Source organism: Podarcis gaigeae (assembly GCF_964106915.1).
Source record: "Podarcis gaigeae genome assembly, chromosome: 13".
NCBI lineage: Eukaryota > Metazoa > Chordata > Lepidosauria > Squamata > Lacertidae > Podarcis > Podarcis gaigeae.
The window spans coordinates 20,275,411-20,290,268 of record NC_139689.1 but is presented as its reverse complement, the minus strand read 5'-3'; the positions used below and the strand labels follow the sequence as shown (position 1 = coordinate 20,290,268).

The window sequence follows — 14,858 nt, the reverse complement described above, 5'->3', positions numbered from 1 at the left end:
AGAATCTCTCAAATGTGTTAATTGCCAATGGATACCAGCAAAACAGGATTACGAAGCTAATCCAAAAGGAAACACCCCCCAAAAACCAAGACACAGAAGAAAACAATGGCATGGCCCTCCTTCCTTATATCAAGGGCACTACAGATAAAATTAGCAAAATCCTCCATAAACACAATATCAAAACAGCCTTTTGCACCAACCAAAAAATAGCCAATATCCTCAGAAACCCCAAGGATAAAATCCAGTTGGAAAACCAAGGGATCTATGAAATACCCTGCAAAGTCTGCCCAGCCACGTACATTGGACAAACAAACAGACGAATAAATGCACGTATCGCAGAACACAAGAATGCCGTCAAAAAAGAAGAAAAAACTTCCTCTCTTTTCCAACACATGAAAGAAACAGGACACGAAATTAATTTTGCAGATTCCAAATTGCTCTTTAACACGGAACATCACCACAAGAGAATAATCATGGAAGCCATCGAGATAGAGAAACACCCTCACAACATGAACAAGCGTGACGACACATCCCGCTTGCCAGACATCTGGAAATTAGCCCTCCCCACAAAAACTGACACCAGATCCAGAGGCACACAGAACGCCAACACCAATCAACCACACCAGACCCAAACCCAGACCCTCTCCACAGATGAATTACTGACACCATCCAGTAGCCAGTCCATGGTGGCACCTCCGGATGCTGCACCCCCCTGCAATCCCTACACAGATCTGGCTGACACAAGCCACAAAACCACAGCTCGCCCCTATACACGAAGCCAAGCCAAAGCACAACTAAGTGCAATACAGCCATCTTCTCAGGAAAACTCTTCACAAAGTTCAAGAGGTCAAGACACAAAGACTTTGGCAACTAATCCACACCTAATGACCCACCTAAGTGGTACTCAGGATATCACTCAAGAAATCACTCAAGGTATCTCTCAAGTAATTAAGGAACAAAAGAAGAAAAGGCACACTAGCCTGGGAACTTCCTCTCTGCCCAGAACATTGGAGGCTAGACACCACACCCCCTCTACAGTATTTATAGGAACTCAAACATTGAGATCCCGCTCTGTTCCAGTAACAAGAAGCCGAAAGCACCAGCCTGAAGATGACGAGTGAGACCTCGTCGAAACGTCGCCTAGACACCCCAACTTTTACACGGGAAGACACCCGAGGACACCAAAACCTGCATATATATATATATATATATATATATATATATATATATATATAAATTTTCCAATAAAAACAAATTTATAACTCAATTAAACATAGAAACTCATCAGTTGCAAATATCTATTATTGGGTTACAGGGTATCTTCAGGCAGAAGAGGGATCTTTATCAGTTGCAAAAGTTCACAAAGGGAGCGGGGGAAAGAACTTCCAATTCGTTTTGTCATCTATTTTCCTTTTTAAAAAGGTGTGTTTCCATTTATTGCATAGGAGAACCAGTGATAGAGCTTATCTGGCATAAATCAATACCTTCCTCTTTCAACTGGGCACCCCACAGTGTTGAAAGACAAGCCAGGTTAGCTTGTTAGCGCTGTCAAATGACCGGGTGATATTTCTGATATCTGATTTTTCCAGTCATTTTATCCAATTCTGCGTAGTCCATAAGTTTCATTCTCCACTCATTCAAAGTCAGTAGTTCCTCTTGTTTCCATTTTTGGGCCATTAATATTCTTGCCGCTGTTGCTGCATACTGAAAAAGTTTATAATCCCTTCTATTTATCTCTCTTCCTGTTATTCCTAACAAAAAGGCTTCTGGTGTTTTACAAACGTATATTTAAACATCCTTTTCCAATTCATTTTGTCATCTATTTTCCTCTTTAAAAAAAGGTGTGTTTCCATTTATTGCATAGGAGAACCAGTGATAGAGCTTATCTGGCATAAATCAATACCTTCCTCTTTCAACTGGGCACCCCACAGTGTTGAAAGACAAGCCAGGTTAGCTTGTTAGCGCTGTCAAATGACCGGGATGCTGTAACGCTGGCGGCCTGTGCAGGCGCTGTCTGTACCGTAAGTTAATGGCTTGGGATTTCATAGGAATAATACTCCAGGTTTTCTACATGTTTTGTGCTTTCTAGGCACGAGTCAGTAATAATAATAATAATAATAATAATAATAATAATAATAATAATAATAATAATTTATTATTTGTACCCCGCCCATCTGGCTGGGTTTCCCCAGCCACTCTGGGCGGCTTCCAACAGAGATGAAAAATACACTAAAATGTCACATATTAAAAACTTCCCTGAACAGGGCTGCCTTCAGATGTCTTCTGAATGTCAGGTAGTTGTTTATCGCTTTGACATCTGATGGGAGGGCATTCCACAGGGCGGGCGCCACTACCGAGAAGGCCCTCTGCCTGGTTCCCTGTAACTTGGCCTCTCGCAGTGAGGGAACCGCCAGAAGGCCCTCGGAGCTGGACCTCAGTGTCCGGGCAGAACGATGGGGGAGGAGACGCTCCTTCAGATATACTGGACCGAGGCCATTTAGGGTTTTAAAGGTCAGCACCAACACTTTGAATTGTGCTTGGAAACGTAGAGTGGTTCTGCTCTTGTCCTGCCACTTTCCCCAGAAAAAAACCCCACATTTTGGGGCTAAATTTGAGCAAAAATCAATAATGGAAAACCCAATTGACATTTGCTCTAATTCGCTACTTAAGATTGGGTTTTCCAATTGGATAAGTCTAGATGAGTCCTGAGAGATTGTCTCCAGTCACACAGTGACAAAAAAACCCCAACAACAACCTTATCAAGAAACTTCCAGGACTATGTGCATAGTAATTCCTATGAGGGACAAACAGGAGTCTCTAGCAACCCCCAATAGTCCAGGGTCATTTAGAATTTAACATTGCACTAACAACAACTTGCACTAAAACCAGAAAAGGAGATTATTTATTTAAAATGTTTCTAGACCATTTTTCATTCTTATTATTCATACAAAATAGTCATGAATAAAATGAAACATGCCAAAAATACAACAAAGTAATATATTATAGTAAAACGATTAGAGGCATCTTAAAAGCATTATGTGATTATTGGGACAAATGTATTTACATGGGGAGGATATGCCTAATGTTACTGTTCCTTTATGGCAGCTGGTTATTGGTTATTAGTTCCTTCCTTCCTTCCTTCCTTCCTTCCTTCCTTCCTTCCTTCCTTCCTTCCCTCCCTCCTTTGAGTCTTTGGCTCTCAACCAGCCTCCATTAGGGAGGGAAGATGTATCGCCAGGGTTAGGGAATCTTTTTCAGTCTGAGGGCTGCATTCCTTTGTGACGCTTTGCCTATTGACCTTCCTTGGTTCTGCCTTTGGCCACTGTTGCATAAGTACACAACTCAGGGATCCCATCTGCATCGGGTGCTGGTTTGGTTTTCAGTGAGCTGTGGCTCAGTACAGCATAGGAAACTCCATCAGGGTCTTCTTCAGGCTCAGACTGCAAGGGCTATGGAAGGGAAAAGAAGGAGATGCAATCTGGCCATTCCCTCTGCTGGAGTTACAATAAAAACAAAGGAGAGTGCTGCCAAGCAGGAATAGGGCACCTGTGACCCTCCAGACATGATTGGACTACAACTCCCATCATCCCTGACCACTGGCAATGATGGCTGGGGCTGATGGAAGATGGAGTAAAAAATAATAATCTGGTATCCCATCCCTATTACAGAGAAACTTCAAGAATTTGGGAGAGCCATTTCAAGACATCCAAGGATACCAACCAATGATCTGGAGGTTGATATCTGGCCCTCTGCCCCGCCCCCAATCAAATAACACCTGTAAAGGTAAAGGTAAAGGGACCCCTGACCATTAGGTCCAGTCATGACCGACTCTGGGGTTGCGGCGCTCATCTCGCTTTATTGGCCGAGGAAGCCAGCTACAGCTTCTGGGTCACGTGGTCAGCATGACTAAGCCACTTCTGGCGAACCAGAGCAGCGCACGGAAACGCTGTTTACCTTCCCGCCGGAGCAGTACCTACTGTATTTTTCGCCCTATAGGACGCACTTTCCCTCCTCCAAAAATGAAGGGGAAATGTGTGTGCGTCCTATGGGGCGAATGTAGGCTTTCGCTGAAGCCTGGAGAGCGAGAGGCGTCAGTGTGCACCGACCCCTCTCGCTCTCCAGGCTTCAGGAAGCTATCCGCAAGCCTTGCAAGCCCCGTGGGAGTTGCCGTCAGGCTCGCAAGGCTTGCGGGCAGCAGCCTGCAGCCCGAAGCAAGGGGCTCGCTCTGGAGGGCGCCCCGTGCTTCACGCAGATGTCCGCAAGCCTTGCGAGCCTGGCGGGAGTTTCTGCCGGGCTCACAAGGCTTGCGGATAGCAGCCTGTTCTGGGGGCTGGGGTCAGGGGGAAGCTCGGGCTTCCCCTGCCCCAGCCCCACGGCTGGGGGGGGGAAAATAATTTTTTAAAATTTATTTCCCCCCCCAAAAAACGAGGTGCACCCTATGGGCCAGTGCGCCCTATAGGGCGAAAAATACGGTATTTATCTACTTGCACTTTGATGTGCTTTCGAATTGCTAGGTTGGCAGGAGCTGGAACCGAGCAACGGGAGCTCACCCTGTCGCGGGATTCGAAAGCAATATTTCTGCTTGTTAAATGTTTGGAAAAAGCCAGAAGCCCAAGGCAGTATAAGTTCCTCAACTATGTTTATTTAACATTTGTCAGTGACAACAGCTCACTCATAGGAAAACAAGAACCGAACTGACTGGACAACACAATAATAATGCCGAGCATGAACTGACCGTTGACAGTTGACAGTTGAAAGTGCATGCGCTTACTTGCCATTAGAACGTTCGTCTACCAACACTTATACGATTGGTTAGAATGCGCCTTGTAACATCAAATGTGTTAAACCCAATAGATAACACTGCTGAAGGAAGCCCTGAAAGTGGGCTGTCTTGAGGGTAAGGAGAGCTGAGCCAACCAGGCAGTCACTGAGAGGAAGTTAGATGATAAAGCTTCCCACAGATTGACTCCCAACCACCCAAGATTGAAGATGAACGAAGAGGCAGTGGGGGGTGGGGGAAAGAGTACTACTTCTACGGGATTCTACTACTACACTGATGGTAGTAATAATAATAATAGTGTGTGGTTGGTTTACATGGAAATCAACAGTAAAAGGACCACCATAAAACAATCCGGAAAGATCATCCAATAAAGGGGTAGAATTTATAACTCTTCTGTTAGATCACTGCATTAAATCCATTGTACTGGCACTTGGTGTGTGTGCTCTCAATTTTGTGCTATTATTTATCACAAGCATCTTACTTTTGTTTGTTCATTAGTTAACAAATATTACGTAAATAAATACGTAATAATAATAAGAAGAAATTTTGCTTCGCTCATGCCCACCCACAAGCTTTTGAGATTTCACCAGACATTGCCCCCAAACCTGCAAACCTATCTGCTCAACTATAAGGGATAAAAGTCTATGTTGTTGTTGTTTTTAAGAGAAGCCTTTTCTCCCTAACAGCAGCTTTGGGACATATTTAAATATATCTTCTCGTGTGGGACTTTAAGGGGCACAGGATGTAAAGATTTAGCAACCCACCCAGAAGCTCACTCACCCTTTTTCCTTTTCTTGGACAATATGAAGGCAAGTAACAGGAGGAGGAGGACCAGAAGGAAAACACTGGCAGCAATGCCTGCCCACAAGGCTATTGAATATCCACCTGTAAAACCATGAAAAGGATACCTCGAGTTGGAATGCTGCCGGTGCTTACCAAACCACACGCAGACACGTCCAGAGGCTACCCAAAATTATTGTTCTGCTATTTTATCTATCTCTCCAGCCTCCATGTAGCCCCCCCTTTCCTTTGCAGGCATTTCCATATCCCTTTTGGCAAAGCCCTTCCATTCATTCTACTACACATCACGATTCTCTTCTCTTCTCTGTCTCACTTTCTGCCTCTCATACACCTTCCCCTATATGCTAGCCATGTTTGACCAGCAACCAACCCATGGTGGGGTGACAGGGTTCACCCGTCACTGCTGCCAGGTGCGCCACCTTGCCCCAGTGACAGTGGGTGCCTGGGGTGTGCTGACGCCACCGTGGCATGTGTGCATGGGACATCAGCATGCCTGGTCATTCCAAGAGGAGGTTGTCCTACACAGCCATGGAATATAAGGCATCTCTCTCTGCCAGCCTTCAGCCAGCCTGCCCAAGATGGATCCCAGTTTGTTACCCTGTCAGCCTTCCAGACTCCTAGTCGCTGTTCACACCTCAGGGCAAGTGGGGGGGGGGGAGTTCTCTTGCATTGCCAATGGCTCTCCATGGCCCTGTATTGTTTCTTAATGGCCCTAGCTTGGCCAGGTCATTTTTGCATAGGCAAGCCCAGGAATTCCTCTGCACATTGTATTCTCCATTCATATCCCAAGTAATAAAAATCCTACCATTCATTAATTTCCAGGCTTTGAGGGGTTCCCCCCAAAAAAACCTATAATAATATTATTGGTGTATGTCAGGGGTCACAAACCTAAGGCTCATGGGCCGGAAGCAGCCCGTGGAGGTCGTTTGACCGGCTCATGACTTGCAGCGCTGCGCGGGGACTCACTTCTGCAGCACCGAAAAGCACATCTGCACACGCGTAGACACCAAAACACACATCTGTGCAGATGACGAAAATTGCGGGTGCGTGCAATCAGGCCCATGGAGGGATCTCCCTCGGAACTGATCTGGCCCAGGCAAGATAAACCTTGCTGACCCCGGTGTAGGTGGTGTGCTTTTGTTTGTAAATAAAAACTATACACAGCCCTGGAGATTTCCATTGCTAGTGTGCACAATCATATATAAGAATGGCAAAGGCCATTATATACTGTACATGTCCCAAGTAAACATTGAAATGGGCTTCCTTCCATCTCTGCCTACCTACATCTCAGCTGCAAGCATGTTCAGTTCTTTAATGAAGAGGAAGAGGAGGAGGAGGAGGAGGAGGAGGAGTTTGGATTTGCTATCGCGCCTTATCACTACCCGAAGGAGTCTCAAAGCGGCTAGCATTCTCCTTTCCCTTCCTCCCCACAACAAACACTCTGTGAGGTGAGTGGGGCTGAGAGACTTCAGAGAAGTGTGACTGGCCCAAGGTCACCCAGCAGCTGCATGTGGAGGAGCGGAGACGCGAACTCGGTTCACCAGATTACGAGTCCACCGCTCTTAACCACTACACCACACTGACTCTCTTGCTGATGCAGACTAAGCATCCTGTTCCTCCCAAGATTTATTTTCAGCTCCTCCCTCCCTCTACAAAAGCAGTGGGCACGCCTCCCTCAGATGTTGTGTCACCAAAATAAACAGAACAAGATGGAGGAAAAGGGAAGCAGAATGAGAGAGGAAGTGTCGGGCAGGATGAATATACAGTGGTGCCTCGCAAGATGAAATTAATCCGTTCCGTGAGGCTCTTCGTATAGCGGTGTTTTCGTCTTGCGAAGCAAGCCCATTGACAGCTTAGCGGATTAGTGCTATTAGCGGTTTAGCAGCTTTTAGCGGATCAGCTGATAAGCGGCTTATCAGCAGATCAGCTGATAAGCGGCTTAGGAAAAGGGGGGGGAGGGGAAAAAACCCGCAGGAACTCGCAAGCCCATAGGGAAATTCGTTTTGCGAAGCGCCTCCAAAACAGAAAACCCTTTCGTCTAGCGGGTTTTCCATCTTGCAAGGTGTTCGTCTTGTGGGGTACCACTGTAGATAATGATGGAGAGAAAGCAATGGGAGGCAGGCAGTGGTGGAGGAAGGGGATGCGGTCCGCCTCAGGTGTCATCACTGAGGGGGGAGTGACAAAATGAGTTTTTTTAAAAATAATAATTGGGCTCATGGAACTTTTTAGGAGTAACATGGTGGCTTAGGTGCCTGCAGGTTCCGCACTGCCTGAAACAGCAGCGTGGGACTTGCTTCTGCCTACTGCCTCTCCCTCAGCCGCCCTACAGCTGGGGGGGAGGTGGCAGAGAGGCTCCGCCCCCAGCTGCAGGACACGCCCCCACACCAGGCACCCGAGCGGCTAGCTACTCCGCTGGAGGCAGGGGAAATCAGAGAAAGACAGCAAAAATAGTGAGGTGCCTCGAAAATAATGGGGAAGCAAAGCAACTCTCTGTCGCAAATTGTTTGATGATGAAATTATTTTCCCAATAGTTGGATACTGAGGCTTCCTCTTACCCAAAGCATAACTAAGGGGTTAGACCCCACGCGGGGGGAGGGCAGTTTCTTCTATGCTGTTCTACCATTTTTATTTTACCATCTACGATGGTGCTTCTAATGTAGGGATGACAAACCTGATTTTTTCATATTCTCTCCCTTTTCCCAAACTTCATTTTGTGCTATTTCTGCATCAGTTGGGCTCACCGAAATGGAAGGCTTGGGATTAGCTGTCCCTAGGGGAAAAGAGAGGAAAAGCAATGTTTAATCTTTTGATTTTTATGCAGTAGTCTGGCTCTGTGAAATGGGAATGATTTGCAAGCTATGGGGGAAGAGAAAAGATGGAGCAGAGACTCCATTTTGATCTTTACCATGTATTATTGTTACAGATAGGTAGCCGTGTTGGTCTCCCATAGTCAAAACAAAAAAATTCCTTCCAGTAGCACCTTAAAGACCAACTAAGTCAGTTCTTGGTATGAGCTTTCGTGTGCATGCACACTTCTTCAGTATTTTTTGCTCTATAAGACGCACCAGACCATAAGATCGCAGCTCAGCAATCCCACTTGCTGTCCCGGCTTATGGGATAGCCGCGCACAGCCTCTCCCGGGCAGCGGGATGAAGGCTCCTGTTGCCCGGGAAAGGCTGAGCATGGCTAAGGCTCCCCCAAGAGCTGCGCTCCCTTTAAAGAGCGCATGGAGTGTGTGTGCAGCTCTTTAAAGGGAGTGTATCTGAAGAAGTGTGCATGCACACGAAAGCTCATACCAAGAACTGACTTAGTTGGTCTTTAAGGTGCTACTGGAAGGAATTTTTATGTATTTTTGTAACATACGAGTAGATTCTGCCTGACTTGCTTTCACTGCTACTGTCTGCTTCAATCGAGCCTGAAGCTTTATGTAAGTAAACTCTATTTTTATTCTTACATGACAGACTTCTCTGTGTTTATTTTGTGTAGAGGGATAAAAAGGAGAAGATCCAATCTGCTGAGGCATCCTGGATAATTACTAATAAGGTTAAGCAACCGTGTCCCAGAAGCTTCCACAGTTCATGCTGCAAAAGGTAAATTTAAACTCTGCTAACTAGATGTTCGTTGGGACATGGGTGGCGCTGTGGGTTAAACCACAGAGCCTAGGACTTGCTGATCAAAAGGTCAGCAGTTCGAATCCCCACAAAGGGGTGAGCTCCTGTTGCTCGGTCCCTGCTCCTGCCCACTTAGCAGTTTGAAAGCACGTCAAAGTGCAAGTAGATAAATAGGTACCACTCCGGCAGGAAGGTAAACGGCGTTTCCATGTGCTGCTCTGGTTCACCAGGACCTAATGGACCTAATGGACCTTTACCTTTACCTTTAACTAGATGTTTAACTCACACAAGTGAGCAAGAGGACAGATAACTAATAAGACAGTATCACATCCTGCCCTCCAAAGCCACCCAACACCCTGTCCCCAAAATCATGAACTTTCAGGAGGAATTCTAAAACATTTGGTGGCTGAAGAGCACTGTTACAGGCCAATCTTGAGATGAAATAATTGTGTTTAACTGTAAATGCCTTTCTTTTTATTTTTTAAGAATGCTTTGTAACACTTTTTCAAAGGCATGCATGCAAGACTGCTCCTGCTAAAACCAGCCACTGAGAATTGCCTTCATTCATGAAAATTGCCAAGACATGTAAAGTGGGATGCAAAGGAGGAGAGAGACCCTAAAGTCCACTGTATAGTTTAGTCCAGCCTTTGCCAACCTGGTGCCCTCCAGATGTTTTGGACTGAAACTCCAAGCAGGCTCTGCTGACTGAGGCTGATGGGAGTTTGTCTTGCCAAATGCAAGGTGGTTCTTTTAATTGAGATTCAGAGGCAAGACAAGCACAAGTGAGTGAGAAGATTAAAGATTTTATTCTAAACAGCAAGCAATATATACCGTATTTTTCACTCTATAAGACGCACTTTTCCCCTCCTAAAAAGTAAGGAGAAATGTGTGTGCGTCTTATGGAGCGAATGCAGGCAGGAGGCTCTGCTCAGCGCTCCCTTTAAAGAGCTGCACACACGCTCCATGCGCTCTTTAAAGGGAGCGCGGCTCTTGGGGGAGCCTTAGCCATGCTCAGCCTTTCCCGGCCAACAGGAGCCTTCATCCCGCTGCCCGGGAGAGGCCGTGCGCGGCTATCCCATAAGCCGGGACAGCAAGTGGGATTGCTGAGCTGCGATCTTATGGTCTGGTGCGTCTTATAGAGCAAAAAATACTGTACATACCAAGCAAGCACTTCGATCTGCTACTTGGAAACCCTAAAGAAGTGGGGAAGTGACCACCCCTCAAGGTAGCCGCAGGTTGCATGGCCCCACGGCCGTCAGTCCGTGCACAAGCTTCTCCCTAACACTATGCCCACAGTCGAAACAAAATAAAAAGGTCCTTTCCAGCAGCACCTTAGAGACCAACTAAGTTTGTTCTGGGTATGAGCTTTCGTGTGCATGCACACGTCTTCAAATACACTGAAGCAGAAGTCACCAGACCCTTCTATATAGTGAGAGGGTGGGGAGGGGTATTACTCAGAAGGGTGGCAGGAATGGGTGATTGGCTGATAGGTGTGGCAAACCTGTTAACGACTGTTGACGACTGCAGTTGGTCTTATAGGAAAAAGCAAGGGGTGGGATGGCTAAGAATAGCTTTGTCATGTATACAGTGGTACCTCGGGTTAAGAACTTAATTCGTTCCGGAGGTCTGTTCTTAACCTGAAACTGTTCTTAACCTGAAGCACCACTTTAGCTCATGGGGCCTCCTGCTGCCGCCATGCGATTTCTGTTCTCATCCTGAAGCAAAGTTCTTAACCCGAGGTAATATTTCTGGGTTAGCAGAGTCTGTAACCTGAAACGTATGTAACCTGAAGCGTATGTAACCCAAGGTGCCCTGTAATGAGATAAGAATCCAATGTCTCTATTCAGACCAGGTCTCTCCATGGTTTTAAGTTTGGTGATAAGTTGCAATTCAGCAGCTTCTCTTTCCAGTCTATTTCTGAAATTCCTTTGTAGCAAAACAGCTACTTTGAGATCTTGTATAGAATGTCCTGGGAGATTGAAGTGTTCTCCTACTGGTTTCTCTGTCTTGTGATTCCTGATGTCAGATTTATGCCCATTTATCCAATTTATAGATAGCTAACCTGTGTGATTTGCCTGACCACCTACGTGCTACTAGCTACATACAGATTATTCATTAGCCACCTCTCCCAATGCCGCACTTTCTTAAAGCAATGTCCAACATCAAAAGAAGGTACCCAGCAATATCACTTCCTTCCAACAGATTAGGACTAGGAAATTAAAGGATGTTCTTCAACCATCAAAGAGCTTAGAGAGGGGGAAGCAAACAGAGGCAGGAAAGGAAACCATGTTAGAGCACTATCTCCTTAAAATACAAATATCTTCCGGATAAATTGCCCATACAGAGTTGTAGACCAAAACACACGGAGGGCACCAGGTTAGCAAAGGTTGCTTTAGTAAAAGTAGTCGCCGCCCCCCCATGATTTATACATGTGGGAGATATAAAGTCTCATTTTATGTGTCATTTGGGGGAACGGCATATCAGGATTCAGCCTGGCTCTCACCTTTTATGTTGACTTGGACACCAGCACTGAAATCTGAGCACATGTTTTCGTTGTGGCAATATTTACATCGGTAGATTCCGGCACTTGATTCTTTGGCATTGGAAATGTGAAATACAATTGCATCCTTTTCTATCTTCTGAGTTGCTGAAGCAGAATGGTCTGAATCTCCTTTGTACAGAATGTGTCGTGCAGATTGATGGTAGCCACTTTTGCACTCCAAGTTGATATCTCCCCCCAGGTTGACATTTATGGGGCCCTTTGAGATGGAAGGTTTTGAGTTATATTGTCCTAGGTCAAAGAAGGAGAACAAGGCTGAGATTTGGAAGGTGGAACATCTACAAAGGTGGGAGACATTTGCATGCTCTGGGGATACCGAAGAGGGTCAAGGTCCACAAAACACCCGTTTTTGTTGAATAAATTGATTAATAATAATAATAATAATAATATTTATACCCCACCCATCTAACTGGATTCCCTCAGCCACTCTGGGCGACTCCCAACAAAATTAAAAGCACAATAAAACATCAAACATTAAAAACTTCCCTAAACAGGGCTGCCTTCAAATGTCTTCTAAAAGAAGATAGTTGTTTATTTCCTTGACATCAGAAGGGAGGGCGTTCCACAGGGTGGGCGCCACTCTGCCTGGTTCCCAGTAACCTCACATCTCACAGGGAGGGAACTGCCAGAAGGCCCTCGCAGCTGGACATCAGTGTCTGGGCTGAACAGTGCGGGTGGAGCTGCTCCTTCAGGTATACTGGGCTGAGGCCATTTAGGGCTTTAAAGGTCAACATCAACACTTTGAATTGTGCGTGAAAACATACTGGCAGATTTCTATGTCTCTCTCCAGGGTGACTTGCAGAAAAGAAGAAACAAACACCAGCAGTCTATATAACACAGTGCTTTTAAAATGGCAGGAATATAAAATCCTCCACATCCCTTCTAATCTCAGTCCTCAGTCCTCAGATACGTCAGCATGGCAGGAAGCATTCCTTCAGGTCCCGAGTCTCAAGCCATTGAGGGCTTTATTCCTACAAGTTAACCTCGAAATCAATTTGGATGGGATGTTCCTGGACATTTAATATTTGTATAGATCAGAGAACGTTTGGTAGGCCTCTGTTGTTATCATGCAGATGTCAGGAAATCGGATTTGGTTGTGGGGGAAATCATTACAGTTAGCTCCCATTCTGCCCCCATCCATCTCCCCCTGGGCCCATGTTCATATTTATCACCCAAAGAGACTCACCCCCAGAGATCTGCCACTGTCCAGCCAGCAGGAATCCTGGAAAGGAGATGATCGCATTAGCAGCAATGTAGCTGAGCAGCAGGAACCACAACTGGGTCTCTGGTCCTTCCACCCGGCCGTTGCACAACCCTCAGTCCCTTCACCCTTTGATCTGAGATACCAACCGATAAAGAGGATGTTGAAAAAGAGCCTCATGATGAAAGAGCGCCCAGCCCTGTGGTCCAGTGTCCTGTGTCCCCCAAGATGTGTGCTGTCCCCCGGAATGAAGATCTTGGAGGGAGGCTGCAACATGGCTCTGCAACACATACTCTGTGATGCACAGTTGAGCAGCGCTGGAACTGCCTCGCAAGCCACTTCCCTTTTTTCCCTTCCACGCTGCAGTCATATTCTGCAAAATCAGCTTGGAGGAGATCATGTGCTTTCATATATACTTGCAATATTGGAAGGGACCACTCGGGTCATCTAGTCCAACCCCTTGCAATGAAGGAGTTTGTTTGGGGTTTTTTTTGCCCAAGTTGGGGCTCGAATCCACAACCCTGAGAATAAGAGTCTTGTGCTCTACCAACTGAGCTATCCCAGATGCTACTAGCCCAGAGACGGAAAGAAGAGAAATGGCAAACGAAGCTGTTAGCCTAGGCTGAAATGGCAAAACTGACCAGAAAACTCAGAGACCAAGAAGACAAGAAATTTAAGAAAGAATGGGAGAAGTTTTTAATTTATTTAGGAGACTACATCTGCAAGCGGATGAAAACATTAGCAGGGCCTGAAATGCAACATGGCTCTGCAACACAGTTCTTGCCCATGAAGTTCATGTACTTAAAATGCACAACTTAGCAGCATTGGAAGTGCCTTGCAAACCACTTCCCTTTTTCCCCTCTACACTGCAGTCATATGCTGCAAAATCAGCATAGATATGATCATGTGTTTTCAGATACACCCAGGGAGGTAGGCAGAAGGATCTTTCACTACTTCTATTAACACTAAGCAAACACCCTGGCCAAAATGTTTTAGACACTAGGTAAAAAAACCTTCTCTATTTCAGCAAGAATATCCAGGCATATAATTAGCTATGTATGCTCATTTTATAAATATGCTTATTTTATCTGTATATCACTGATAATTATACTTTTTAATGTAAACTGCTGAGGGATTGGTTATACATTAACAGAGTTCATAATTTTTTCCAAAGAGATAAATCAAGTAGACTACGGCTTCGGTCCTGTATACCTGAAGGAGCTTCTACCACCCCACTCCCCTTTGGCAGTAGATAAGCAGAACAAAGAGAAAGAAGTCTCTTACCAGTTCGATATTTTAATGATCACAGGGAGAGAACAAAGAAGCCATTTCTCGGAATGAAGGTGCTCCCAATTAAGGGTCCCCCCCACTTCCTCCCTTGTCCTCAATCATGTCTTGTAACCAGATCTTGTGACCACTGTGCTTTCTGTGCTACCTTATCTGCTCTTCTTGACCTTGGGCTGAGCTGATGAACACTTTCCAGAGAAATTGAGTCTGTTAACTCTCTCTCTCCCAGTGTTTCTCCTCCTAGCTGTTCCCCATTTGGTATTTCCCAGCTTCTGCCTTCTGAACTATGTCCCTCTGCAAACCACTCTTCCAAATCTATACTGTCCTCCTGCTCCTGGGAAGAGTCAGGATCCTGATCACTAGCAGGGGGAAGGGCAGGCTCTCACCATTTCTCCTCAGTGCAGCCCTCTTCAGCACGGTCCCTAACAACACCCCACTTCTCTAGCCCCAATTCTGGCAAGCAGGAGGCAATGTTACATCAAGACACCATCCAGCCAGGCAAAAGCCCTCAAGATGGTACTGAGGATCATTGCCCATGGAGAGCCCCAAGGGCCACACCCAGTCCCCAGAAGTGAGGTCCCCTCCCCTATTTTGGCCTCTTTCCATATTACCAACAGT

At 45.9% G+C, this 14,858-nt stretch overlaps 2 protein-coding genes across 5 annotated transcripts in view; both read right to left on the bottom strand.

The window, feature by feature from the left end:
* Positions 1 to 14,858, bottom strand: part of LOC310829462 (T-cell-interacting, activating receptor on myeloid cells protein 1-like) — a 74,680-nt gene that overhangs the window by 13,943 nt on the left and 45,879 nt on the right. The window lies entirely within an intron of this gene.
* Positions 2,875 to 13,768, bottom strand: LOC310829477 (uncharacterized protein). 4 transcript variants are annotated; one of them, XM_083708008.1, is made up of 7 exons: positions 13,702 to 13,768; positions 13,103 to 13,233; positions 12,939 to 12,974; positions 11,696 to 11,983; positions 8,253 to 8,351; positions 5,545 to 5,665; positions 2,875 to 3,449 (listed from the first exon to the last, which is right to left on the bottom strand). In XM_083708008.1, exons 1-6 carry the CDS (start codon positions 13,713 to 13,715, stop codon positions 5,553 to 5,555), a joined length of 681 nt encoding a protein of 226 aa, XP_083564134.1. In that variant the 5' UTR covers positions 13,716 to 13,768; the 3' UTR covers positions 2,875 to 3,449; positions 5,545 to 5,552. The 4 variants fall into 4 exon arrangements, with proteins under 4 accessions (XP_083564134.1, XP_083564136.1, XP_083564133.1 ...); XM_083708007.1 differs by lacking the exon at positions 13,702 to 13,768 and having other exon boundaries at positions 3,319 to 3,449; positions 5,561 to 5,665; positions 13,103 to 13,234; XM_083708010.1 differs by lacking the exons at positions 5,545 to 5,665; positions 13,702 to 13,768 and having other exon boundaries at positions 3,316 to 3,449; positions 13,103 to 13,234.

What these genes read in the sequence shown, in the direction of transcription:
- LOC310829477 (XM_083708008.1), bottom strand. An exon ending in TTTCAACATCCTCTTTATCG is followed by an intron (nt 12,975 to 13,102) that starts GTTGGTATCTCA and finishes TCTCCTTTCCAG; the next exon opens with GATTCCTGCTGGCTGGACAG. An exon ending in ACAGTGGCAGATCTCTGGGG is followed by an intron (nt 11,984 to 12,938) that starts GTGAGTCTCTTT and finishes TCTTTGACCTAG; the next exon opens with GACAATATAACTCAAAACCT.